The sequence below is a fragment of the Symphalangus syndactylus genome, chromosome 1 (assembly GCF_028878055.3).
Source record: "Symphalangus syndactylus isolate Jambi chromosome 1, NHGRI_mSymSyn1-v2.1_pri, whole genome shotgun sequence".
Lineage (NCBI taxonomy): Eukaryota > Metazoa > Chordata > Mammalia > Primates > Hylobatidae > Symphalangus > Symphalangus syndactylus.
This window is the reverse complement of record NC_072423.2, coordinates 113753915-113780189: the sequence shown is the minus strand read 5'-3', so window position 1 is coordinate 113780189 and position 26275 is coordinate 113753915. Positions and strand designations below refer to the sequence as shown.

The 26275-nt window shown below is 48.5% G+C and overlaps 1 protein-coding gene, 1 long non-coding RNA gene and 1 other non-coding gene across 23 annotated transcripts in view; 1 reads left to right on the top strand and 2 right to left on the bottom strand.

The window, feature by feature from the left end:
- LOC129483019 (uncharacterized) overlaps positions 1-21895 on the top strand; it is an 80586-nt gene extending 58691 nt beyond the window's left edge. The window contains exons 2-5 of one of the 2 annotated variants that reach the window (XR_010113922.1): positions 11099-11228; positions 13789-13954; positions 14996-15474; positions 18272-21895. This is a non-coding gene — a long non-coding RNA (uncharacterized lncRNA). The remainder of the gene's footprint in view (positions 1-11098; positions 11229-13788; positions 13955-14995; positions 15475-18271) is intronic. The other variant, XR_010113921.1, reaches the window with a different exon arrangement.
- The window catches only part of KIF9 (kinesin family member 9), a 54215-nt gene continuing 31426 nt past the window's right edge, over positions 3487-26275 (bottom strand). For 5 of the 20 annotated variants that reach the window (XM_055279524.1, XM_055279494.2, XM_063609733.1 and 2 more), the window contains 12 exons: positions 23307-23375; positions 22664-22768; positions 21489-21544; positions 20713-20803; positions 20088-20221; positions 18344-18538; positions 16183-16397; positions 11485-11661; positions 11076-11191; positions 10934-10990; positions 10559-10663; positions 3487-3793 (listed from right to left, as the gene is read on the bottom strand). In XM_055279524.1, coding sequence (XP_055135499.1) covers positions 3743-3793; positions 10559-10663; positions 10934-10990; positions 11076-11191; positions 11485-11661; positions 16183-16397; positions 18344-18538; positions 20088-20221; positions 20713-20803; positions 21489-21544; positions 22664-22768; positions 23307-23375 — 1371 coding nt within the window. In that variant the 3' untranslated portion in view covers positions 3487-3742. The remainder of the gene's footprint in view (positions 3794-10558; positions 10664-10933; positions 10991-11075; positions 11192-11484; positions 11662-16182; positions 16398-18343; positions 18539-20087; positions 20222-20712; positions 20804-21488; positions 21545-22663; positions 22769-23306; positions 23376-26275) is intronic. The other 15 variants (XM_063609725.1, XM_063609760.1, XM_063609755.1 and 12 more) reach the window with 6 other exon arrangements.
- LOC129461656 (small nucleolar RNA U13) lies at positions 26109-26212 on the bottom strand. The gene has a single exon (XR_008650640.1). It is a non-coding gene; the product is annotated as a small nucleolar RNA U13 (small nucleolar RNA).

Below are 26275 nucleotides of genomic sequence, written 5' to 3'. Positions count from 1 at the left end.
TAAGCAAGGACCTAGGAAAGTGAATCATGTGGACATATAGGGAAAGAATGTTTTAGGCAGAGGAAATAGCCATTGCAAACGCCCGGAAGCAGGAGCTGTCTGTCTGGCATGTTGGGAGGAAAAGTAAGGAAGCCCATGTGGCTGGAGTAGAGTGAGCAAGGGGACAGTAGACGAGACAAGAGTAGAGAAATCATAGAAGTCACGATTATATAGGATCTTATGGGATGTTTTAAGGACTTGAGTTTCACTCTGAGCAAAATAGGAAACCATTAAAAATTTGAGAAGAAGTGTAATGTGATCTAACATATTTCAGAAGGTCAACCAGGGCTAGACCTGGTGGCTCACACTTGTAATCCTACCTACTCTGGAGGCTGACAAGGGAGGATTGTTTGAACCCAGGAATTCGAGGATGCAGTGAGCTAGGATCATGCCACTGCTCTCCAGTGTGAGAAAAAAAAAAAAAAAGGTTCAGCCAGGCTGCTGTTCTAGAAATAGAGAGCAAAAGGAGAAGCCAGGAGACAGGAAGCTGTTGCAATATCCAGGCAAGAAGTGGTGAGAAGTGGTCAGATTTTGAATATAGGAGGAAGGTAAAGCCTACTGAATTTCTGGATTCAGTGTGAGGTCTGAGAGAATAGAGGAATGAAGTACAAAACTAAGGATTTTAGCCTGAGCAATTAGGCTAAGGAAGGTTATGGGTAAAGTATGTTTAGGGAGACAATTAGACATTCGGTTTTCTAGCTCACCTCTTCACCAGTGATGAAGCCTTCAGGGTGCCATCTTTATTCAGGCAGTCCCATTTCCAACTTCCTATATGGCATGAACCGAAGTCTTATTTCTCATACTTATGTGGGCATTTAACCTTCAAAAGTAACAATCCGCTCACTTACCTTCTCCTAGTCCCTAGAAGCCATAGCCAGTTCACATGCTGACCACTCAGGTTTTCAGTTCCTCCTTTATCTCCAGCTCCTGACAGTTCCCTTTCTTGCAAATTTTACTTTGTACAGTCGTCCCTTGGGATTGGCTCCAGGGCCCCTTCCATATGCCAAAATCCACATATAAGTCCTGCACTCAGCCCTGCGGAACCTGCACATACAAAAAGTTGACTCTCCACATATGCGGATTTTGCATCTGTTGAATACTGTATTTTCAATCCACCTTTGGTTGAAAAAATCCCATGTATAAGTGGACTTGTGCATTTCAAACCTGTGTTGTTCAAGGGTCAACTGTATTTCTTTTCTCTTTTTCTTTTTTTTTGAGACAGAATCTCTGTTCCCCAGGCTGGAGTGCAGCAGTGTGATCTCAGGTCACTGCAGCCTCCGCCTCTCAGGTTCAAGCAATTCTTGTGTCTCAGCCTCCCAAGTAGCTGGGATTACAGGCGTGCACCACCACACCCAGCTAATTTTTGTATTTTTAGTAGAGATGGGTTTTTGCCACGTTTGCCAGGCTGGTCTCAAACTCCTGGCCTCAAGTGATCTACCTGCCTCAGCCTCCCAAAGTGCTGGGATTACAGGCATGAACCACCGCACGTGGCCTCAAGGGTCAACTGTATTTAAAAGAATGTTATACTTTAGTCAGCACCTCTATTTGTAGCAGGAATGTTTTCAGGTTATCTCACCTGTCACGTTGTTGCAACTGGAAGTCCCTCCAGGGGTGACTTGGATGGCCAAATTAACTCAGCAGGAATTATTTTCTGGAATGACAGACCCATCTGAATGAACACAACACTCCTACCTTCCTGCCATGTTGGAAGCATCAACTCCTGGAAGCATCAGTCAGGGGAAGAGAAAGGAGCTGGAGGAGGGAGAGGGCAGAGCCCTCAAGGCAATCCTATCACTTTCTTCAACAAAATCCATGTCCATCTGCTGATGGGCTGAAAAGCAGAATCACAGGGTTTTTTATTGGATAGAGACTATCCAGTTCAACCTTCAACCAGGTGCAACCTCCTTGCCAGACAGCCTACTGCTGCAGGGCCCTTACTAATAACTTCATGCCGGGACTGCTCTCATTTTAAGCCTTTTCTTATTTTGAGATAGCAATCTTGGCCAGGAGAGGTGGCTCACACCTGTAATCCCTTGGCACTTTGGGAGGCTGAGGTGGGAGGATCGTTTGAGCCCAGAAGTTTCGAGACCATTCTGGACAACATAGTGAGACTCCATCTCCACAAAAAATTTAAAAACTAGCCAGGCATGGTGGTGCACACCTGTAGTCCTAGCTACTCAGGAGGCTGGGGTGGGAGGATTGAGCCCAGGAGGTTGAGGCTGCAAGGAGCTGTGACGGTACCACTGCACTCCAGCCTGGATGACAGAGTGACGCCCTGTCTCAAAAACAACAACAATAAGAACAAAACCTTTGGGAAAAATGTTTGCTACTCATTCAGCCCACATCCTCTTGCTTTCCCTTCTACCTGGCAGCCCCTCATGGCCTCTGTCACATTTCTCTTCCTCTTCAGGTAAGCAGACCTAGTTCCTTCCATCTTTCCTCATACAAAGTGGTCCCAGAGCTGGATATCACCCACCAGAAGTGATGCATTTTTCTCTCACAGCTTCCCATGACAGGGCTGCCAGGTGAGCAGAACCTCCTCTCCCACTGTTGGAAGAATAACAGCAACCTCAAGGGCCTGATGAGGGTGTCAGATGGGGGAGCACCCACAGAGTGCCAGGCCAAGGCCTTGACCCATAAGAACAGAAGAGGGGGTGAGATACAATTCCAAGGAAGCGCTGGAACTTTTCACTCAGTGGAGACTTGGTTTACCAACCCAGGGGCGTATTAGTCAGCCTGGAAGGCCCCAGAGGGCCTGAGTTAGTTTGTTCTCTGAGCAAAGTAGTGAACTCTTTCCCTTTGGTGCCACCACCAAGGGCCCAAGCTGCAGCCTGATAATTTGATAGAGAGTGATATCTTCTCTCTTCCCTGCTCAGCCTTGACAGTGATCCCAGTTCCTATTCAGGGTAAATCATTCACTTTCACTTCTGCTCAGCACAGCCTACACACAGAGAGAGAAGGCGGGGAGGGGAGGCACCCTGGCGCCTGGTGGCCGTGCATGCTGCATAGGGAAGGCCGTGGTGTTCTGGAAACACACAGAGGACTTTGTCTCCCAGAAGCTGCTCATTTATTCCCTGGTACATGGAGCCAGCTCTGCCTCAGCCCTCTCTGGTCTCTGTGGCTAGACCTTATCCTCCCCTGGTTGCCAAATGAAGGAGGGCCTCCTCCTGTCCTCTTCACTGGCTCAGAAACACACAAAAGATGTCTCGAGAGAACTTAGGGTCTCAGGGAGCTGTGAGAAGCAGAGCTCCTCAGACCGAGCTCACCACCCCCACCCTAGGATGTCTATCCAGGAAAGGGGCTGACCAGTGGGACAAAGGCCTGCCAGGAGGAGCCTGGCTGAGCTACTTTTCTGCCTTCCTACTTGAGACTCAGTTCTAACCTCACACATACATAGAGAATACGTCCTTTCAGACAGGAAATAAGACAAAGTTCTCAGATGAGCACTGAAACTCCAAACTAGAAAGTAATTTTATCCTGTCCCTGCATATAAGACAGTGAATTAAAACCCAAAGTGCTCTGTGGAGATGAGCAAGGTTGTCCTTGGAGGATGCTCCTCCCAACATGCAGGCCATATGTGTTCTCTGTGCTGGGTCCCAGCCTTGGAGTAGAGGGGCTGCAGCTCTGGGCAGGTGGTTGAGCAGCTCCACTACAGTAGGTTGGAGTTGCTGGTCTTGTCCTTTAAGGTACCGGTGATGAGGTTCTATTTTCTATGTGCCTGCTGGAGGCCCATCATGGTTTTCAAGTAATTATGCTGGACACAGAGGGAGGAGAAAACAGGAACTTATTAGGAGGGATAGACATAGCAGGGACTCAGACCAGGCCACTCACATTCACCCTATCATTCCTCCTGCAAACATCATGGGTTGTGGACAAGGATTCCTTCTGAGTAGCCCCAATTCTCTGAGAAATAACATTCCATTCAAACTCTTTCATTCTTTTATCCTAAAGATAATGTGTAAAACTATTTTAAAACAGTCTGGCAGGCATATTTGAAAAGAGGCATGTAGGTTTCAAGGGCATACTTGGGAGTTTCTGATAGGGAATAGGTTCAGAAAGAAAAGAGGAGGGGTCTGTCTCCAGAGGAGTTAGGGGCCAGGTATTCATAAGGGCCCTCTCTTTGCCACTGCAATCAATCAGATGTTCACAAATTATACCTTTTTAATGCATCACTAGGCTCTTAGAAAGCAGGTGAAAACTGTAGGCTGAAACAGAAACAGTGGGCTGTAAGCCAGAAAATGCTAAAACTAGCTTGGAACATGGAATCTTAGGTTCCCCACAAAGTAGGAGTCTGAATTGAAGCTCCCGTATTAAATTGGAATTCTTGAAGAGGGTTAAAATGGTCCTGGGTTGGTAATGCCCCATGGCTAACTGCAGAAAGCAAGTGCAAACCTTTTCAGGGGGAAAATAATTTCTATTTATGTGTTCAGGTCTCCTTGAGCTTAAGTTCGATCAAACGCAAGCTCACGATTTCAATACACACACAAACACACATACACACACCACTGTCAAGCCACCATGAGACTCAGTAAAACAGGAAGCAGATTTTGACCATGAAAAATCTGATCTATATGTTTCCTATATAAAAAATATATATTTAAATAACTATAACATAGAATTGAAAGAACATGGAGTGGTTCAAGTATAACATTTACATAAAAAGTTTGTGCATGGGCATATCTTAAACATTAAAAAGGCCAATACAGAGAATTCTGGAGATTGGGGAATGAGAGAATAGAATTTTGACCTGTAGAAATACAGGATTCCTCTGCTTAATGATTTAGAATTTTTTTTTTTTTTTTTGAGATGGAGTCTCGCTCTGTCACCCAGGCCATAGTACAGTGGCGCAATCTCGGCTCACTACAACCTCTGCCTCCCCGGTTCAAGCGATTCTCCTGCCTCAGCCTCCTGAGTAGCTGGGATTACACGTGTGCACCACCATCCCCGGCTAGTTTTTGTGTTTTTAGTAAAGACAGGGTTTCACCATGTTGGCCAGGCTGGTCTTGAACTCCTCACCTTAAGTGATCCGCCCACCTCAGTCTCCCAAAGTGCTGGGATTACAGGCGTGAGCCACCGCGCCTGGCGAGCTGCATATTTTAAATGGGCAAATTGTATGGTATGCAAATTCTATCTCAATAAAGCCTTTTAAAAAGCATAAAATAGGAATTTATTTAAAATAACTAGCGGGGCACAGGGGCTCACGCCCATGATCCCAGCACTTTGGGAAGCTGAGGTGAGAGGACTGCTTGAGCCCAGGATATCAAGACTGCAGTGAGCTATGACCGTGTCACTGCACTCCCTCCAGCTTGGGTGACAGAGCAAGACCTTGTCAAAAAAAAAAAAAAAAAAAGGCTGGGTGCAGTGGCTCATGCCTGTGATCCCAGCACTTTGGAAGGCCCAGGCAGGAGGATCCCTTGAGTCTAGGAACTGGAGACCAGCCTGAGCAACACAGGGAGACTCAGTCTCTATTTTTAAAAAATTTTTTTTAATTAAAAAGAAAAAGAATGCCAGGCACAGTGGCTTATGCCTGTAATCCCAGCACTTTGGGAGGCCGAGGCGGGCAGATCACCTGCGGTCGGGAGTTTGAGACCAGCCTGACCAACGGGAAAAACCCCATCTCTACTAAAAATACAAAATTAGCCGGTAGTGGTGGTGCATGCCTGTAATCCCAGCTACTCAGGAGGCCGAGGCAGGAGAATCGCTTCAACCTGGGAGGTGGAGGTTGCAGTGAGCCAAGATCACACCATTGCACTCCAGCCTGGGTGACAGAGAAAGACTCCATTTCGGGGAAAAAAAAAAAGAAATTACCCAGGCTGGGCATGGTGGCTCATGCCTCTAATCCCAGCACTTTGGGAAGCCAAAGCGGGTGGATCACGAGGTCAGGAGTTCGAGACCAGCCTGGCCAATATGGTGAAACCCTGTCTGTATTAAAAATACAAAAATTAGCCAGGCATGGTGGCGCACGCCTATAATCCCAGCTACTTGGGAGGCTGAGGCAGGAGAATCGCTTACAACCCAGGGGGCAGAGGCTGCAGTGAGCTGAGATTGCACCACTTCACTCCAGCCTGGGTGAAAGAGCAAAACTCTGTCTAAAATAAAAAGTTACCTAAATTACAGCATAGAGAAATGAGGAGCTGGAAGAAACATAAGATATTTTAAGAGATACAGAGGACAGAATGAAATAAAATACATCTAATCAGAGTCCTAGAAATGAGAATAGAAAGAAAAGGGAGGCAGTATGCAAAAAGATAACGGTTCCAATATCCCTTTCATGATTGAGAAAAAAAAATACACACTCAATGAATAGGAACAGAAAAGAACGTTTTCAACCTAATAAAGAGCAGGTTCTAAGGTAAAGCCTCTAAGTGTGCTACCCCAAGTGTGGTCCTGGACTAGCAGCATGGACATCATCTGGGAGTTTATTCAAAATATAGAATCTTAGGCTTCATCAGTATCTGCTTTTTTTTTTTTTTTTTTTGACAGAGTTTCTCTTCATTGCCCAGGCTGGAGTGCAGTGGTGCAAGCTTGGCTCACTGCAATCTCCACCTCCCTGGTTTAAGCAATTCTCACACCTCAGCCTCCCAAGTAGCTGGGATTACAGGCGTGCACAGACATGCACCACCATGGCTGGCTAATTTTTCTATTTTTAGTAGAGATGAGGTTTCACCATGATGGCCAGGCTGGTCTCGAACTCCTGGCCTCAAGTGATCTGCCCACCTCAGCCGCCCAAAGTACTGGGATTATAGGCACGAGCTATTGTTACCGGCCATCTGCATTCTAAAAATACCCCCGGTGATTTGTGTGCACAGCACAGGATGGGACGTGCTGCTCTATGGGACCTTCAGAATCCATGTAAGAAATCCCTATGCTTAAGCCTCTCTGGATGGGATTCAGCTCCTCACAGCCATCAGGTCAGTGAAGATGTCAGCTTAACCCTAAACGTAAAGAGTGAATTCAACTGGGGGAAATGATGACACAAAATCCAGAAACTAAGAAAAAGAATACCGATAAACTCGTGCTACGGTCTGAATATCAGTGTCTCCCAAAAATTCATATGTTGAAAGCTAATCCCCATGGTGATGCTATGAAGAGGTGAGGCCTTTGAGAGGTGACAGGTCTTGAAGGCTCTACCCTCAGGGATGGGATTAGTGCCCTATAAAAGGGGCCTGAGGGAGCTCATTAGTTTATTGCACTTCTGCTGTGTGAGGACACAACTAGAAGGCACCACCTCTGAAGCGGAGGGCAAACGCTTACTAGCCCATATCTGCTGATGCCTTGATGTTATACTTGCCAGCTTCCAGAACTGTGAGCAATACATTTCTGCTTTTTTTTTTTTTTTTTACTGAGTCTCACTCTGTCGCCCAGGCTGGAGTGCAGTGGCGCGATCTCAGCTCACTGCAACCTCCACCTCCCAGGTTCAATCAATTCTCCTGCCTCAGCCTCCCAAGTAGCTGGAACTACAGATATGCGTCACCATGCTCGGCTAATTTTTGTATTTTTAGTAGAGATGAGGTTTCACCATGTTGGCCAGGCTGGTCTTGAACTCCTGACCTCAGGTGATCCACTCACCTCAGTCTCCCAAAGTGCTGGGATTACAGGCGTGAGCCACCGCGCCCAGCCCATTTCTGCTGTTTATAAATTCCCCAGTCTAAGGTATTTTGTTGCAGCAGCCTAAATGGACTAAGCTTGATTTCTTAAAAATAACAAAATACCTACACAAAACCACAAGGAAAGTCGGCCGGGCATGCTGGCTCACACCTGTAATCCCAGCACTTTGGGAGTCCGAGGCGGGTGGATCAAGAGGTCAGGAGATCGAGACCATCCTGGCTAACATGGTAAAACCCCGTCTCTACTAAAAATACAAAAAATTAGTTGGGCATGGTGGTGGGCGCCTGTAGTCCCAGCTACTCAGGAGGCTGAGGCAGGAGAATGGCATGAACCCGGGAGGCGGAGTTGCAGTGAGCCAAGATCGTGCCACTGCATTCTAGCTTGGGTGACAGAGCGAGACTCCATCTCAAAAAAAAAAAAAAAAAAAACCATAAGGAAAGTCAAAAGACAAATGACAAACAGGAAAAAATAGGTGTAAATCATATCACAAAGAGCTAATTTCTTGGTCAGGTGCAGTGGCTTATATCTGTAATCCCAGCACTTTGGGAGGCCAAGGTGGGTGGATCACCTGAGGTCAGGAGTTCGAGACCAGCCTGGCCAATATGTTGAAACCCTGTCTCTACTTAAAATACAAAAAAATTAGCCGGGTGTGGTTGCGGGTGCTTGTAGTCCCAGTTATTCAGGAGGCTGAGGCAGAAGAATAGTTTGAGCCCAGAGGCAGAAGTTGCAGTGAGCCAAGACTGTGCCACTGCATTCCAGCCTGGGCGACAGAGTAAGACTCTGTCTCAAAAAAAAAAAAAAAAAAGTTCCTAAAAATTAATAAGAAAAAACTGGCCAGGTACAATGGCTCATGCCTGTAATCCCAGCACTTTGGGAGGCCAGGGCAGGCAGATCACTTGAGCCTTGGTGTTTGACACCAGCCTGGGCAACAAGGCAAAACCTCATCTCTACCAAAAAAAAAAAAAAAAAATTAGCTGGGCATGTGGTGCATGCCTATAGTCCCAGCTACTCAGGAGGCTGAGGTGGAAGGATTGCTTCAATCTGTGAGATCGAGGCTGTAATGAGCCATGATCATGCCACTGCACTCTAGCCTGGGCAACAGAGTGCAACATTGTCTCAAAAGAAAAAAAAAAAAAGACACAGAAGCACCTATAGGTTGACACAGCATGATCTTCAGGATGTGTTGCTAAGTAGAAAAAGCAAGATGCAGAAAACGAGGGGAAGCCAGCCATGGTGGCTCATGCCTGTAATCCCAGCACTTTGGGAGGCCAAGGCGGGTGGATCACCTGAGGTCAGGAGTTCGAGACCAGCCTGGCCAACATGGTGAACCCCCCATCTCTACTAAAAATACAAAAAATTAGCTGGGCGTGGTGGCACGCCTGTAATCCCAGCTACTCAGGAGGCTGAGGCAAGAGAATCACTTGAACCCGGGAGGCGGAGGTTGCAGTGAGCTGAGGTCACGCCATTGCACTCCAGCCTGGGCAATAAGAGTGAAATTCCATCCCCCCGCCAAAAAAAAGAGAGAAAACTGAGGGGAACACTAGAAACAAGTGATGGGGTGTCCTGTCAGAGGGGGTTGCCAGGATCTGAAACAAGTGACGGGATGCCCTATCAGAAGCTCATGGATGTACTTTCTTTTTTTTTTTGGAGACGGAGTCTCTCACTCTGTCGCCCAGGCTGGAGTGTAGTGGTACCTCAGCTCACTGCGACCTCCACCTCCCAGGTTCCAGCAATTGTCCTGCCTCAGCCTCCCGAATGGCTGGGACTACAGGAGCATGCTGCCACACCCAGCTAAGTTTTCGTATTTTAGTAGAGACAGGGTTTCACCATGTTGCCCAGGCTGGTCTCAAACTCCTGAGCTCAGGCAATCCACCTGCCTCAGCCTCCCAAAGTCTGGGATTACAGGCGTGAGCCACCGCGCCCAGCCAGAGCCACTGTGCCCAGCATTTTTTTTTTCTTTTTTTTGATACAGAGTTTCGCTTTGTTGCACAGGCTGGAGTAAAGTGGTGTGATCTTGGCTCACTGCAACCTCTACCTCCCAGGTTCAAGCGATTCTCCTGCCTCAGCCTCCTGAGTAGCTGGAATTACAGACATGTGCCACCACGCCTGGCTAATTTTTTGTATTTTTAGTAGACAGGGTTTCATCATGTTGCCCCGGCTGGTCTTGAACTCCTGACCCCAAGTGATCCACCCACCTTGGCCTCCCAAACTGCTGGGATTACAGGTGTGAGCCACCGTGCCCAGCCACGTACTTTCATGCTTTCTTAATGTTTGAAACACCTGAATGTATCACCTAATGAGTATGTTAATAAATAACTACAAAAATATTTGTGAAAGAATGAACTCACTTGGGCATCTGCCCCGTGTGCATCTGCCACTTGCTGTATAAGCACTGCCTCTGCGCAAAGAGGAGTGTGCAGTGCACAGGGCCCTCTGTGTTCTGGCTCCAGGCAAGGCCTTAGTAGAGTGGAAACCCTCTGCACCAGCCTAACCTGCTCGAAGAGAAGAGTACCCCACCCAATCTATAGCTAATGCCATGTCTAGCTGTGCCTCAGCTGCATGTGATCCTCTGTCCCGTGCCACCTGTGCAGAGTGAACCCTGTTGGAGAGGTCCTCCCTGACAGGTGGAAGCCTCAGGGGATCCCTGGGCCTTGTGCTGCGAACCATACATAGGCTAGTCAGTACTCACCAGCCATGTCCTGGCCTGGCCATGGTTGGTGGGACTCCTCTAGGGTCCAGCCCAATCGCAGTCTAGTTGGCAGAAGACACCCACTGACTGAGGGTGACTAATCTCCTTGGAATGGTGCCATTCCTCCCCTACCTCTCTAAAATAGGGAATATGATCCTGGGTTTCCTAGTCATGAGGTCACTGAGGCTCCCATCCTCCTGGAGACATAGGCCTCTGAGTTACCTTCTGCTCTGTCTTGATTTTGGCATTGTAGAAGGAGATGGAATCAGGGCCCTCAGGAAGCACCCTCTGCTGCAGCTGGCTGAATTTGTCCTGGTCATCTTCTCCCTGGGGGAGGACAGTCCCTTTAGCATGGTATTGTCAGGATATACCCTAGCAGAGCCTGTGGTGGGCATCAGGGCAGTCCCTTGCTGGGTTTGTGCCACACACCCCCCTCCACCAAAAGGACATCTCACAGCCCTCCAGCCCCCATGTCTGTCAGTGTTCCCACAGACAACCTGTAACTGCTGCCTGAGCAGGATGAACTGCTTTAGGAAGGTGGCAGTAGCAAGAGGGGTATTTTCCCCCATCCCTTGGTAACCGAGGAGAGACCCGTACCTGCCCACCTGCCTGGGCTGGCTGTGGAGAGGCTGGGAGCACCACACACACTGCCATCTTTGTGATGAGAACAGAGGTCAAGGGGCACTGCCCATTGCCCCATGCTCAACCACTGCCACGCCCCTGCCCTTGTGCCGCTCACCAGAGACACAATCCTGTTCACAGGGACCATGCCTGGCCGGATGCTGCTGCCTGGCTTCAGTGCCATCTGCATGTCCTCAGGGATGACAAAGGACTCATTGTACCAGATGTCAAATTCTACAAGGAGATGAGGAGACAGAACCTGAGGAAGCCGGTAAGGGCTGTGTGCTCTCATCTGTCTTATGTCTGTTGCAGGCTCACCACCTGTTCACTTCCTACTCCAGGGTCTTACCCTGTCCCCGTCTCCATCTCTGGCCCTCACAGTCCTGGGAACCACACATCTGAAGCCCCTGCCCAGCCCCTGGCTCTGCCAGAGAGAAACTCTGAGGGTGCTTCCAGAACTCAGGCTGTGGCCTCTCCCTAAGCCTCCTTGTACCTCAGGAGGCGGCCAACCTTCCCAACTGTCGCACCCATGAGCAGGCGGTGGCGACACTGATCTACTAGGTGCTGGCAATACTGGATCTCAGCCCTGAGGTCACGCAGGTCCTGGTACTCGCTGCGGTACTGCTTCTTGAGGTCTTTGAGCTTCACGATCAGCAGGAATTCTTCCTCATCGATGATCATCAGCCCCTTGTTTTCGTACTCGCCTGCAAGGTGATGGAAGAAGTCAGGAAATGAGGAGGTGTCCACCGGAAATTGGGGGAGGAAGGGATTCCAGAAAGTGGGCACAGAGCTGGCAAATCATGAAGATAAGAGACCACAGGCAGGGCTGGCCCATGGCAAGGAGATGGGCAAAGCACAAGAAGGCCAGGCTGCCAGGGCATAATCTCACAGGGAGGGGAGCTCAGCTCAGTGGGGCCACACTGGCATTTTAGGACAAACAGGAGCAGAGGGCAGGGGAAGGTGCAGAAGGCCCATGCTCCATGCTTATTTTATTTAAAACTCTAGTAGCCAAAGATATTTAGTAAGTACCCCTAGTATACAAATGTCTATTTTTCTTGTAAATTACATCTACAAACTGCCATCACTGGCTAGTACTACAAGACACTTGAGCAAGGCTCCTTATTAATAACAGCAGATGTTCAAATTGTCTCTTGCTGATACACACATCCACCAGCCACTTTCATTTCTTTTTTTTTTTTTTTTGAGATGGCGTCTCGCCTTGTTGCCCAGGCTAGAGTGCAGTGGCACAATCTCGGCTCACTGCAACTCCGCCTTCCAAGTTCAAGCGATTCTCCTCCCTTAGCCTCCTAAATAACTGGGATTACAGGCATGTGCCACTACACCCAGCTGATTTTTGTATTTTTAGTAGAAACAGGGTTTCACCATGTTGCCCAGGCTGGTCTTGAATTCCTGACCTCAGATGATCCGTCCGCCTCAGCCTCCCAAAGTGGTGGGATTACAGGCATGAGCCACCATGCGCAGCTCACCAGCTACCTTCTTGCTAGAGATGATTAGACATCTATATTGTGTTGAGTAGCTATCAAAGGGCTCCAGGGACAACGGTCAGTGCTATTAGTCTCTTTGCATGGATCTTTTAAGGTCTGTCAGTTCAGTGACAGTTGCTGGGTTAAGACAAAATAATTTGGTGTGCAAAGCCATTCACCCTGTTCTCCACTGCTCACAGCACCTGAAAGCTTAGCAAAGGCATCACATCAACCCCCATCCCCAAGTGTAGTGTAAGTGTGTTCTGCATGTGACCTGAGGTGTGTGGCTGGGGTGCATGAGGCAGCCCCCAGGTGCTAGAGGAAAGTGTTAGCACTTCTTGGCCGGGCGCGGTGGCTCACGCCTATAATCCCAGCACTTTGGGAGGCTGAGGCAGGTGGATCACGAGGTCAGGAGATCGAGACCATCCTGGCTAACACAGTGAAACCCCATCTCTACTAAAAATACAAAAAAAACTAGCCGGGTGAGGTGGTGGGCGCCTGTAGTCCCAGCTACTCGGGAGGCTGAGGCAGGAGAATGGCGTGCACCCCGGGGGGCGGAGCCTGCAGTGAGCCGAGATCACGCCACTGCACTCCAGCCTGGGCAACAGCGAGACTCTGTCACAAAAAAAAAAAAAAAAAAAAAAAAAAAAGAAAGTGTTAGCACTTCCACTGATGTTTATTGAGAAAAAAGTGAGACACGTTAAAAGCCACTAATGGAGTCATTAATGGAAAAGCAAATGTCTAGACTCTGGGATCTGGGATCTGGAGTGGGGAGTGGGAGTCACCCTCACCAGGTGTCTCACCTTCAATGCAGAGCAATCTGCTGTGGTCTCTATGCTGTGGGAGGTCCCTGATGTGATTATTTGGATACGCCACAATCCTTTACAGAGTAGAGTCTTTACAGTACTCTGTGGAGTTGGGGAGTAACTGTGAACATCTTTTGTTTTACTCAGAGGATCTCTGATTATCTCCAGGAAAAAAAAGAGTTGAATTTAAAGATGATTTTACATTTTTACATTTTTCTCTTTTTCTTCTCTTTGTTTCTTTTTCTTTTTCTTGAATTACTGGCCTCAGGTTCTTTTACAAGAGACTAATATTCCAAATTAGTTGACCTTTCTGGGTCAACAAGTGGCTGTCAATAATAAGGTATCTAAGAGATTGATTGATTGATTGATTGATTTGACAGGGCCTCACTCTGTCGCCAAGGCTAAAGTGCCATGACATGATCATGGCTCACTGCAACGTCAACCTTCTGGGCTCAGGTGATCCTTTCACCGTGCCTCCCAAGTAACTGAGACTATAGGCATGTGCCACCACGCCCAGCTAATTTTTTATGTTTTCTTGTAGAGACAGGGTCTCACTGAATTGCCCAGACTGGTCTCAAACTCCTGTGCTCAAGCAATCCACCTGCCTCAGCCTCCCAAAGTGCTGAGATTACAGGTGCGAGCCACTTCGCCTGGCCTAGAAGATATGAGTTTACTTGATCTGTTCAAGTAAATTCAATAAAATAAAGGTATTTTATTAATATTCTAATAATCAGTGGAAAAACAACTACTTTTGGGGGACAGCACAAAAATGGGTATTTTTTGATACTGATAGATAATTTTTTTTTTTTTTTGAGACGGAGTCTCGCTCTGTCTCCCAGGCTGGAGTGCAGTGGCACGATCTCGGCTCACTGCAAGCTCTGCCTCCCAGGTTTTACACCATTCTCCTGCCTCGGCCTCCCCAGTAGCTGGGACTACAGGCGTGCACCACCTACGCCCGACTAATATTTTTGTATTTTTAGTAGAGACAGGGTTTCACTGTGTTAGCCAGGATGGCCTTGATCTCCTGACCTCATGATCCACCCACCTTGGCCTCCCAAAGTGCTGGGATTACAGGCGTGAGCCACCACACCCGGCCAAAAATCAGGCAGATCACCTGAGGTCGGGAGTTCGAGACCAGCCTGACCAACATGAAGAAACCCCATCTCTACTAAAAATACAAAACTAGCTGGGCATGGTGGCGGGTATGCCTGTAATCGCAGCTACTTGGGAGGCTGAGGCAGCAGAATCCCTTGAACCCAGGAGGCGGAGGTTGCAGTGAGCTGAGATTATGCCATTGCACTCCAGCCTGGGCAACAAGAGTGAAACTCCGTCTCAAAAAAGAAAAAAAAAAATTTTAATGTCTTCCTCATCTCATCTTTTGAAACTGTCCACTTTCAGGTGTATTCAGGAGTAAATGATATGCCAGCATAGCATGCGTATATTTTATCTTAAATATGTAATAAAGGGCTGTATGTTCAAAGAAAGTGTGAGCAGAGAGAACAAAGAAGTGCTTGTTTGTCCCATAAAATCTTCACCATGTCCTCTCCCTGTGGCTCTGGATAGGGGTATGTCTATAGCCACCATCACTGGCCTTCTCCAGCTTCCCAGACCCGTGGAGGGCTTTGCCCTCAGGAATAGCATGTCATTACTGGTCTGTGAGGTATGATAAGAATGGCCCCAAGAATTAGAAAATAAAGTTGCTCTCTGAGAAATAATTGTTTAATTATTCTTTTTTTTTTCCGAGATAGTCTTGGTCTGTCACCCAGACTGGAGTGCAGTGGCGCAATCTTGCCTCCTGCAACCTCTGCCCCCTGGGTTCAAGCGATTTTCGTGCCTCAGCCTCCCAAGATGCTAAGATTACAAGTGTGTGCCACCACGCCCTGCTCCTCTGAGAAATAAATGAGGAAAATACACCCCCTGTGAGTAAGATGATGCATCTGACTTGCAGGAATAAACCAAGTGACATCTGGAGATCACTCATGAAAGCTGGCCTGGAACAGGGTTGTGATTTAGCAAGGGAAAGCCCAGTAACCTGTGGTGTTTCCTGTCTGGAAGAAGACAGTAAGAGTGAACCAGGAGTGTGAAGAACAGTGTGGCCTCTGAACCACCTGTCCCAGAGTTGGAATGATCACTCATTAAAATGCAGGTCCTGAGCCCTGCTGCACCTCTCCCAGGTCAGAAACACTGGCTGAGGGGCTGGGAATCTGCACTTGACCAGCCCTCCCAGGTAAGTCATCTGAACACGCAAGCTTGATGGGCCTTGGCCCTCAGTGCAGGTTTGGGCGATGCACGCCACCAGGACAAGGACACTGGGTCAGGGTAACCAGGTGAGCACCCTCCCCACATTGGGGTCCTTTGCTCTTTGAGCCTGGAGCACCCCCTGCCACTGGCTCTAGGGGACAAGACTCTGACAAGACCAGCATGGGTGTCAGGGATTCGGCATAGGGAATGGCCTTACTGACAGTGAGTCCCTGGGCTCTCTGGCACCCACATTCTTGTTCCCTTACTTGGTTTTTCATAGTCCCTACCAGCAGCCCCACCTCAATCTGACCACCTGGGGCAGTGAGGAAACCACACGGAGCCCCACGGACCTTGTAGAGGTCACCAGCTACCCATCTCCCAGTGATACCTCTGCAGGACAAAGGGCCTGTTTCACCATGGACAGTAGCATATATGGGGTGGAAGGCCCAGCACCTAGGTCTGAGATAATGCAACAATGAGGGACCCACAGGCAGAGGCTGGCTGACAGGGGAGGACTCTGCGGCTCTCAGGGGCTGACCAGAGCTAAGTGATCTGATCTATGGGTGAAGGCCACATCCCAGCACCCCCACTGGCCCCCTCCCATCTCAGTCCTCTAGTGCCAAGGGCTGTTCTGCTTCAACCAGCATGACTCTGAGACCCCAAAGCTCCCTAGCCCTCTTTCCAACACATTTACCTTGCTTCTCCCGTAGTGACTTCTGGAAATTCAGGGCCTCCTTGGTCACATCAATCTCCCGCTTGATGGCATTGATGCGCTGTGTGGTCTCGCTGGCCCTTTTCCTCCGTTCATTCAAGATGGATTTGTTTTCTTTGAAAATTCGGTTGATCTCACTACCTTGCTCGTTCTTAAACTCCTCAAAGGCCACTGGTTTGGAGGGTGGGGTGTCGGGCCTTGAGATGCAAGGGTGAGACCAAAGAGGATAAATGAGGTGGCTGCCTTGGAGCCACCAGGCACTTCGTCTTTCTTCCCTGGGACTTCTGTGGGCAGAAGGCAGAAGTGCTAGGCACCATCTACCCAAGACAGGAGCCAAACTGTGTGTGAATCATTCCCTCCTCTTTGTTTTACTCAGCACATGTACAATGACCTATGCTCATGGCAGAAAGTGAGGAAAGCAAGGAAAAGTATAAGAAACAAACAACAATAAGAAAAGAAAAGAACAATGGCATATGGTGGTGTATCTCCTTCTGTATTTCTTTCTTTTTTTTTTTTTTTTTTCTTAAGACAGAGTTTTGCTCTTGTTGCCCAGGCTGGAGTGCAATGGCGCAATCTCAGCTCACTGCAACCCCCACCTCCTAGGTTCAAGCGATTCTCCTGCCTCAGCCTCCCGAGTAGCTGGGATTACAGGCATGTGCCACCACACCCGGCTAATTTTTTTTATTTTTAGTAGAGACCAGGTTTCTCCATGTTGGTCAGGCTGGTCTCGAACTCCCGACCTCAGGTGATCCACCCACTTCAGCCTCCCAAAGTGCTCGGATTACAGGCATGAGCCACTGTGCCTGGCCCTGGATTTCATATATATATATATACACATATATATATATATATACACACATATATATATATACACACACATATATATATACACACATATATATATATACACACATATATATATACACACATATATATATATACATATATATATATATATATATATATTTTTTTTTTTTTTTTTTTTTTTTTTCTTTGGAGACAGCATGTTGCTCTGTTGCCCAGGCTGGAGTTCAGTGACTCGATCACAGCTCACTGTAGCCTCGAGCTCCTGGGCTCAATCAATTCTCATACCTCAGCCTCCTGGGTAGCTCGGACTACAGGTATGTGCTCCCATGCTCAGCATGTGCTCTCATTTTTTACAGAGACAGAGATCCACTATGTTGCCCAGGCTCTCCAACTCCTGGGTTTAAGCAATCCTTTCGCCTTGGCCAACCAATGTGCTGGGATTACAAGCATAAGCCACCGCACCTGGCCTTTCTGATATATTTTTGAATGGCTAAGGCCATGCAGTATGTTTAATTTTACACTTTACTTTTTTCAAAAAAGCATTTCATGTTATTAAAAACCCTTTGAGAACTCTAGTTAATGAGTGTAAGATGAAGTTGGGGAAGGGGAAGTGGATTGATGTGGGCAACTCTGAAATGCATCAAAAAAAGAACATGGAAGGATAGAAGGATAGAGGCAGAATGAAACAAGAATAGTAACATATAAATTGTAGAATTGGGAGGATGCTTGGTGTACAGGTGTTCACTGTACAATTATTTCAACTTCTCTGAATGTTTAGAAATGTTCATAGGCTGAAATTCTTCATGGACAACCCAATGGCAGAGAACAATTCACTTAGTGCCCTTTCCCTAGTGTTGGCTACTGAAGGTTTTCAAAAACATATATATTTTGCTTTTTAAATAAATGATGAGATAAACACCTTTTGCATAAATCTTGTTTCACATCTATTTCCTTAGGATAGATCCTTAAAAACTCATCAGAGAGAGGGGCTGAGTGATTCGAGGAAAGGGAAGAGGTTATATTCTTTCAAACTTTAAAATTTTTAAATCTTTTGAATGCAGTACTTGTACAAAAGATACATAACTTTAATTATTTAAATAATTGCTATTTGGAGGGTCTAAAATGATTCCATGTTTAATTGTGCATCTTGGATTACTCCTGAGGTTGCATCATTTTGCAGATGCATAAGTCACGTTTCTTCTTTGGGGACTGTGCTCCTAGTCTTTGCCTATTATTCCTTATTGTATTTCTCTTTTATCTGCAGGTACTCTTTACATGTTGAGGATCACATATGGTTTTGTTTGATCTGGTGCAGAAGCTAACATTAGCTGATTACCTAATTGGGCGTAATTCCTCCTTCGGGGAGTCTGAGGGAAGGGGCTCAATGCTGGAAGTTTCCCGGTCCCGCGAAAACATGTCTTTGACATCCCCATCTTTGGAGGATGGGACCAGCTGGGTCTTGGAGGTGGAAACGTAATCCAAGTCCTTCCCATTCACAGGGCTGCTGGCACCTTCCTTTCTTGCCAAGGAGCTGGAAGAAGGCACGGAAGCCCCAGGGTTCAGTCATGGACAGTGAGGTATCAGATGCCAGGATGAGTGACCTTTCTCAGCACTGACTACCCTGGGAACCCCACCTCATTCAGCTCCCATCTTGTTCATATTCCTAGGTAAAAGCGCAAATGGTGTGATGCTAAGCTAGGCAGATGTGGAGGAAGAAGAGGGCATTTTTCTCCCTTTTATCAGAAAAAAGAGCCTTCAGTGGTCTTGGCAGGAGACACTTGGGAAAAATGGGTACAATCTCCATGGATTGAAAGTGTATGGACCTGTAGGATGGGCCACAGGTTCTCAGGAACCACCATGGCTGCTGAGGTCTGAGTCATACAGGCTTCCCTGGGAAGGACTGGTAGAGCCCCACACAGGGTGGGTCTGTCTGTGGACCAATGGTAAAGCAGGATGGCTCTGCCCTGCTGTTTTTACTGGTACACACCCTGTTCTCCACACCAGCTCCCAGAAAAGTAGCTATCCTCCCTGCTGAAGCGACAGTGCTTGTTGCCTTTCTCCGAGAAGAGGCAGATCTGAGGACCGAACTGGCAGGAGGATGCCCATGGCTCTTCCCAAAGGTCTGAGGATAGAAAATCTGTTTCTTCCTCTTTCCTCCTCCTTGCAACGAGTGTGGCTCAGGGGACTGAGCCTCAACCCATCGACTACTGCACTGATTATCCGGAAGCAGAACAGAGAGGGCTGAGGTGTGACTGCACTCATGAAGAGGCGGGAGGAAGCCAGGGACACTGGCATCTTCTGCTGCCGGACTCTTGTCCTGCGTGTAACAGTTTTCTACAATCAGCTCTGGCCTGTGGCCTGTGCTCACTCACTCTTGCTTACAACGACCTCAATGACTTGGATGCTATTATTATTATTCCCATTCCGGAGATGCAGAAACAGGCACAGAGCGGTTCTCATGTCTCACACGGGGTGACCCCTTGAGTGTGAGAAGTGCAGAGCAGGGAAGGGAACCCGGGAGTCAGCTCCAGAGCCTGTGCTCTTACCCACCACGACACAGCACCCCGGGAGAGTGGGCTCACTAAGTGAACCTAAATGCTCTTCCCACCTTGCACATACAAACGAGTCTTGCCTGGAAGGTGAACTGGAGTTTTAGGTGACCTGAGTGCCAGTCGGCAGGAAGACCCTAGTGAAGTGAGGGGAGGGGGTACAACATAAAGTACCAGAGGGTATGGGCTCTGGAGAGCTGGTCCAGCTTCTCACTGCCATTCCACTACTCATTGGTGGTATGGCCTTGGTGAGTGACTTCCCCTCTCTAAGCCTCTGTTTCTTCATCAGTGTAATGAAGACATTAACTCCCACCTCACCAGGTTACTGTGAGGACGAGAGGTGATTCTTGTGGGGTTCCAAACCAGCCCCAGCCCGGGCCTCACAGACTTGGTAGTATTGGCAGCAGTGACGTCCATTGTGCCAACCCAGTAGCTAAGACACCAGGGGGAAAGTGGGAACAGTGCACGTCCTCCCATTCACCCACCGAGGAGGGCCAGCTGCTGAGGAGGCAGAGCAGCAAGGTCACTCACCTGAGTGGCTCTTTGAATGTCTTCTTGGACTTGGCTTTCTTCCCAGGTTTGGTAGAGAAAGGGGCAACTCCGAGTCCAAAGTTTTGTCCTTCAGTCTCACCCACTAGGTGGCCGTCAACATCCACAAGCCCCACCTACATAGGCCAGCCAAAGGTCTGTGAGTTAGATTAAGGGCTTGGACCCCTTGGGGACCCACATGTATATGGCCCAAGGCTCAGGGTGGACATGTTCACTGTACACACCAAGGTTTGACAGCTTCTGATGCCAGTCTCAGGCTGTCCCCAGTAGAGCGGTCCCTGACCACTCTGCCAAATGTCCACTTTCCACATGCACCCCCTCACCAGTATGGCACCTCATTCCATACTCTGGGGATCTTAAAGCTTATTTCCAACCTAATTCCAGGAATTTGTCTTTAATATTATTATCCATGTCTCTACCTTATGGAAATTATTTTTAATTCAAAAGTGGTTTACTCTTACACAGGTCACCTGTGTTCATTCTGGTGCTTACCTTTATCTGTTGCAATCCTAGCTCTCGTTTAATGCATAATACTTGCTGCCTCTGCAAAGGTCTGAGGATGGGAAATCTGAGGTGAGTGCTGTCGGCAAGTAGCAACTATGCTTACCTTCTGGACAGCAGAAATGGCTGCAAAGTCATTCCTGTCAATGAGGGTGTACTTCCTGCGCAAAGTGGACTCCACTTCCTGTTCCTGTTGGCTTGGGAGACAGCACGAGAGAACAGCTTGTACCTGGGGCCATGCTGAATCCACTGGGGCAAGAACCAAGTACTGGGGTTAAAAGTCATATGGGTGAGGTCCCTTGTGTGGGGCCACACCTTCATCATGAACCAGACCAGAGAAAAGGACAAAGGACTCACTTCCCCCTGCCCCATTGCATATACCCACTGTCCAACCCCCAAACCCACAAGTGCCACCTTATGCCATGTGTGTCTGCTCCAAGATGACACTTGATAAGGACTGTAAGCTTCACTTGGGACCATGTGGGGTTCTGTCTTAGGTTCTGTCTCTAAGAGGCCCCTTAGAATCATGTGACCAGCTTTAGTGACACCACCTAGCATAAGCTGCTCAGACTACGGGTATGTTTGCACCCAAATAAACCACAAATGCCTCCTGAGGTGGGGGTATGTGTGGCAATATTCACAAGGTGAATATTCACAATGCCCTGCTCTGGGCACACTCAGAGCTGGCACTCCATAAACACCTCCTGTCTAATAATGAACTCACTGAATATCCACCAGGGACCCAGGCATGCCCCCAAGGACTCTGATTTGGCTCTTCATCAACGAGCAAGAAGAGGATGCTCTTGGAGGCAAGTGCCCAGATCGCAGGAGATGAAAATGGCAGCCTGATGTAGGAGTGAGGCAGGGGTGGGGGTCTCTCACCTCAGAACCACCCGGAACTGGTTGAACACCTCCTTGATCTGTCTAAGGTTGATTATCTGGAAGGAAGAGAGCAAGGCAGAGGTTAGACCAAGGGCACCTAGAGGGACCAGGCTGCATCTATGTTGGTAGAGAAATCAAGACCCCTTGGCTGACCCCTGGACCATCTGTCTCGAGAAGAGGACATGTGCACACAGCCTCTCAGCAAAGTGGCAGCCAAGCCCTCCTCCAGAGCAGAGAAACACCTGATTAATAATTTTAAAACTAAGTATTTGCTGAGGCTATAAAAACCACCTTTTCTAAGTGGAGACCTCTATAAAATGAAATGATTCTATACCTTGAAAATACCTTCTAAAGTTTTTTTTTTTTTTAATAAAATGTATTTCTCCAGCTTTCTCTTACTTCCAAAAGGTTCTGCCTGCTGTCTTCAGATGGAGCCCATTTATGGACCTGTCTGCATGGGCACAGACACACACACATGAGGCTGGAGGAAGGTTACTGGCCTCCCCCCAGCCTAAAGCCCACAGCATTCCCCTTGATCAAGGGTTAATTTGGGACTGCCCCTCCTGTGAAGGCCAGAAGAGTCCATCCCTTAGTTATCCCAGGCCTGCTTCTCGGAGCTGCCCACAGTAACAGCCAGGGGGGTCTGCCCATGTCTCCAAGAAGAGGGGTTTGATGGACCGCACTGTGAAAACAGGATGCAGCCTTCCCCCTGAGGACCCTTTCTTGTGGAGTGGTTTCCCCTCCTTGGCCCACTCCAACATGGGCCCTGGGGTCTACCTTGTAGACAACCAGCATGACCACCATCCTTTATCAGCTTCATTCTGCAGACACAGTCAAGCACCCCAGGTGCAGCAGCTCAGTTAATCCCCACTCTGTTTCCCTCCCCACTAGGCAGGTGAGGCCACTGAAGTACACGAGGTTGAGTATTTTACCAAGGTCATTCAGCAAAGAGGCAGCTGAGCTGGGATTCAATCCTAGAAAGCCTGGCTCTAGGGCCTGTGCTTGTGCCCCTGAGATGAGCTGAAGGGACCCTGACATCAAGAGTCGAGCACCACCCTCCACCCACTGCACCTATTCACATGAGGTTCTGAGGCCAGCAGAGCATGCGTTGGGGTGTGCCCAGGACAGGGAGGCCCAGGCTGGCTGAGCATAATGGTCACAGAGGGGTTCCTTACGTCGATCTCGTCCAGCGTCCCCTCCAGGTACCTCCGCACCTGGGAGTTGATCTCAGCGATCTGGATTTCATCCATGGGGTCATAGGTCACAAAGGTGCGGTTGGTCTTGAAGGAGGATGAAGAATATGTGGATAAGCAACAAGAACCTGAGCCCACAGGGGAATGGCAGGGGCCACTCTGAGAGGCAAAGTAGGGAGGCTGGGCCCAGGCCCTGGCTGCCCAAGCTGGCTCATTCCCTTCATCATCGGGTCCTGCCAGAGGGCCTGACACAACAGGCCAGGTGCTTGGGTCAGAGAGGGATAATGGGGTCGGGGAGGAAAGGAAAGACCCTCAGACATGGGGCCTGCTACTCCAGACAGAGGCTCTGCTGGCTGAGTCCCAGCAGACTCTGCAGCATGAGAACGGCGAGGACAGGAGGCATGTGTTGCCTCTGCCTTGAGGCCCCTCAGGACCATTGGAGGACTCTGCTCCCACCCCCTGTCCTCATGGACCGTTGCTGCTGCCCCTTTCCTGCCACTCAGCCTGCCCCCGACTCCGCCACCATCAGCCTTGACCCATCATGCTGTCTGCCCCTAGCCCCAGTCCCTCTAGTCAACCCCTGCCCCAGCACCTCTGCTCTCCTTCCTTGCCTCTAGCCTCTTACCAGGCTGTCATGGATAGCCAGCTCCTGCTTGAGCAGTGCTAGTTCCTTCTCCAGGTTCTTGACCATTCTCTGCCGGGAAACATGGTAGGGTGGGGGCCAACAGGAAGGGTCATCAGAGAAGCTACCCTGTCTCTTCCACAGCAAGAGCACAATTCCTCATTCTGTGCCCAGACATCCTGGTCATTCCTGGATCCACAGGGTATGCTTTCAGCTTCTGGTGATTCCCTCCCCACTGGTGACTCTTCCCTAACTGGGGTGAGTTTAGGGTCTGGGAGGACCTGAACAGTCCCCTGGCCTTTGCTACTGCCAGCAGAAGAGACAACACAAGCCACATGGCCACCTCAAACCCCAATTCCCAGGGGCCCCAGGCTCCTTCTAGTCTACCAGGATAATGGCCCTTTTGGTGCAGCCTACAGACTCCAGAATGCTTTTTTTTTTTTTGAGACAGAGTTTTGCTCTTGTCGCCCAGGCTGGAGTGCAATGGCATGGTCTCAGCTCACTGCAACCTCTGCCTCCTGGGTTCAAGCGATTCTATTGGCTCAGCCTCCTGGGTAGCTGGGATTACAGGTGCCCGCCACCACACCTGGCTAATTTTTATAATTTAAGCAGAGACAGGGTTTCACCATGTTGGCCAGGCTGGTCTCGAACTCCAGACCTCAGGTGATCCACCCACCTCAGCCTCCCACAGTGCTAGGATTACAGGCATGAGCCACTGTACCCAGCACCAGAATGCTTTCTTTTTAGAGACAGGCTCTTGCTCTGTCCTCCAGGCTGGAGTGCAGTGTTACCATCATGGCTCACTGCAGCCTCAACCTCCTGGGCTCATGCAATCCTCTCACCTCAGCCTCCTGAGTAGGTCATGCTACAGGTACACACTGCCATGCTCAGCTAATTTTTGTAGAGACAGGGGTCCCACTATGTTGCCCATGCTGGTATCAAACTCCTGGGCTCAGGCAATCCTCTCGCCTCGGCCTCCCAAAGGGCTGGGATTACAGGTGTGAGCCACTGTGCCTGTCCTCCAGGATGCTTTCTATGCATGGTTATAGCCCTCATCCTTTCACCCTCATCCTCACCAACCACTGCATGAACATGTCACCACTCCCCAATGATAATCATGTATGTCACCTCTAATTTTTTTTTTTTTTTGAGATGGAGTCTCGCTCTGTTGCCCAGGCTGGAGTACAGTGGCACAATCTTGGCTCACCGCAACCTCTGCCTCCCGGGTTCATGTAATTCTCCTGCCTCAGCCTCCCGAGTAGCTGGGATTATAGGCATGCGCCACCACGCCTGGCTAATTTTTGTATTTTTAGTAGAGAGGGGTTTTGCCACGTTGGCCAGGCTGGTCTCAAACTCTTGACCTCAGGTGATCTGCCCGCCTCAGCCTCCCAAAATGCAGGGATTACAAGTGTGAGTCACTGTGCCTGGCCTCACCTCTAATTTTTTGCTGCTTACAAACAATGCTGCAAGAACATTTTTGTACTCATATATTTATGTCCTTATAGATTTCTGTAGAATAACACAGTGATCTATGAGGCTTTTGAGATCTGCCCCCATTACCTCTTTTCTGCTTCTCTTCCCTGGTGCACTCCAAACACTTCCACAAATTGGTATGCTTCTGCCTCTGCATTGCCTGTCCACTGCCCTGGATTTTCTTCTCCTAGGTATTTCCAAGACTCATTCACTTACCTCCTGAAAATCTCTGTTCAAAAGCTTCTAAATTAGGTGCACCACAATTACTTTTTAAAATTGTAATTCCAGCCAGGTGCGGTGGCTCATCCCTGCAATCCCAGTACTTAGGGAGGCCAAGGCAGGTGGATCATCTGAGGTCAGGAGTTCGAGACCAGCCTTGTGAAACCCTGTCTCTACAAAAATTGTCCGAGCATGGTGGCGTGCGCCTGTAATCCCACCTACTAGAGAGGCTAAGGCAGGAGAATTGCTTGAACCCGGGAGACGGAGGTTGCAGTGAGCTGAGATCGCACCATTGCACTCCAGCCTGAGCAATAGAGTGAGTCACTGTCTCAAAAAAAAAAATTGTAATTCCTTCTCCACCCCTGCAACATGCTTTAAAAATCTCTAATGTTGTTTTTCATAGCACGTTTTGCCTTTTAACATACTCTAGATTAGTGCTGTCCAATAGCACTTTCTGCAATTATTGAAATGTTCCATATTTGTGCTGCCCAGTATGGTAATGATGAGACACATACAGCTACTGAACACTTGAAATGCGCCTAGGGAGCCTGAAGAAGTAATTCTAATTTTTTTTTTTTTTTTTTTTGAGACGGAGTCTCGCTCTGTCACCCAGGCTGGAGTGCAGTGGTGTGATCTCGGCTCACTGCAAGCTGCGCCTCCCGGGTTCACGCCATTCTCCTGCCTCAGCCTCTCCGAGTAGCTGGGACTACAGGCGCCCGCCACCACGCCCGGCTAATCTTTTGTATTTTTAGTAGAGACAGGGTTTCACCGTGGTCTCGATCTCCTGACCTCGTGATCCGCCCGCCTCGGCCTCCCAAAGTGCTGGGATAACAAGCATGAGCCACCGCGCCCGGCCAGTAATTCTAATTTTAATTAAATAGCCACATTTGAGTAGCAGTTACTGTATTAAACAGTGAAGCTTTAGAACTTACCTATTTATTGTGATTATTATTATGTATCTCCCCTACTCCCATCAGACTGCAAGCTCAGAGATTTGTGTTTCTGTTCATGCAGTCAGGTATCCCAAGTGCTTTAAAAAGCACCTAGCACATAGTAAGCACTCCACAGATTTTAGGTAAGTAAATAAATGATACATTTTTTTTTTTTTTTTCAGATCGGACAGGTAATGTGCCGACGTCATAACAAGGTTCAAGGGTGGCACATCTCACACAAGCATATGAACACCCAATCATCACGCTCATGAACTACAAAAGGATCATAAATGATACATTTTGAGGAAAAGAATCGCTAAGTCATTTTATACTTGATAGATACCATCT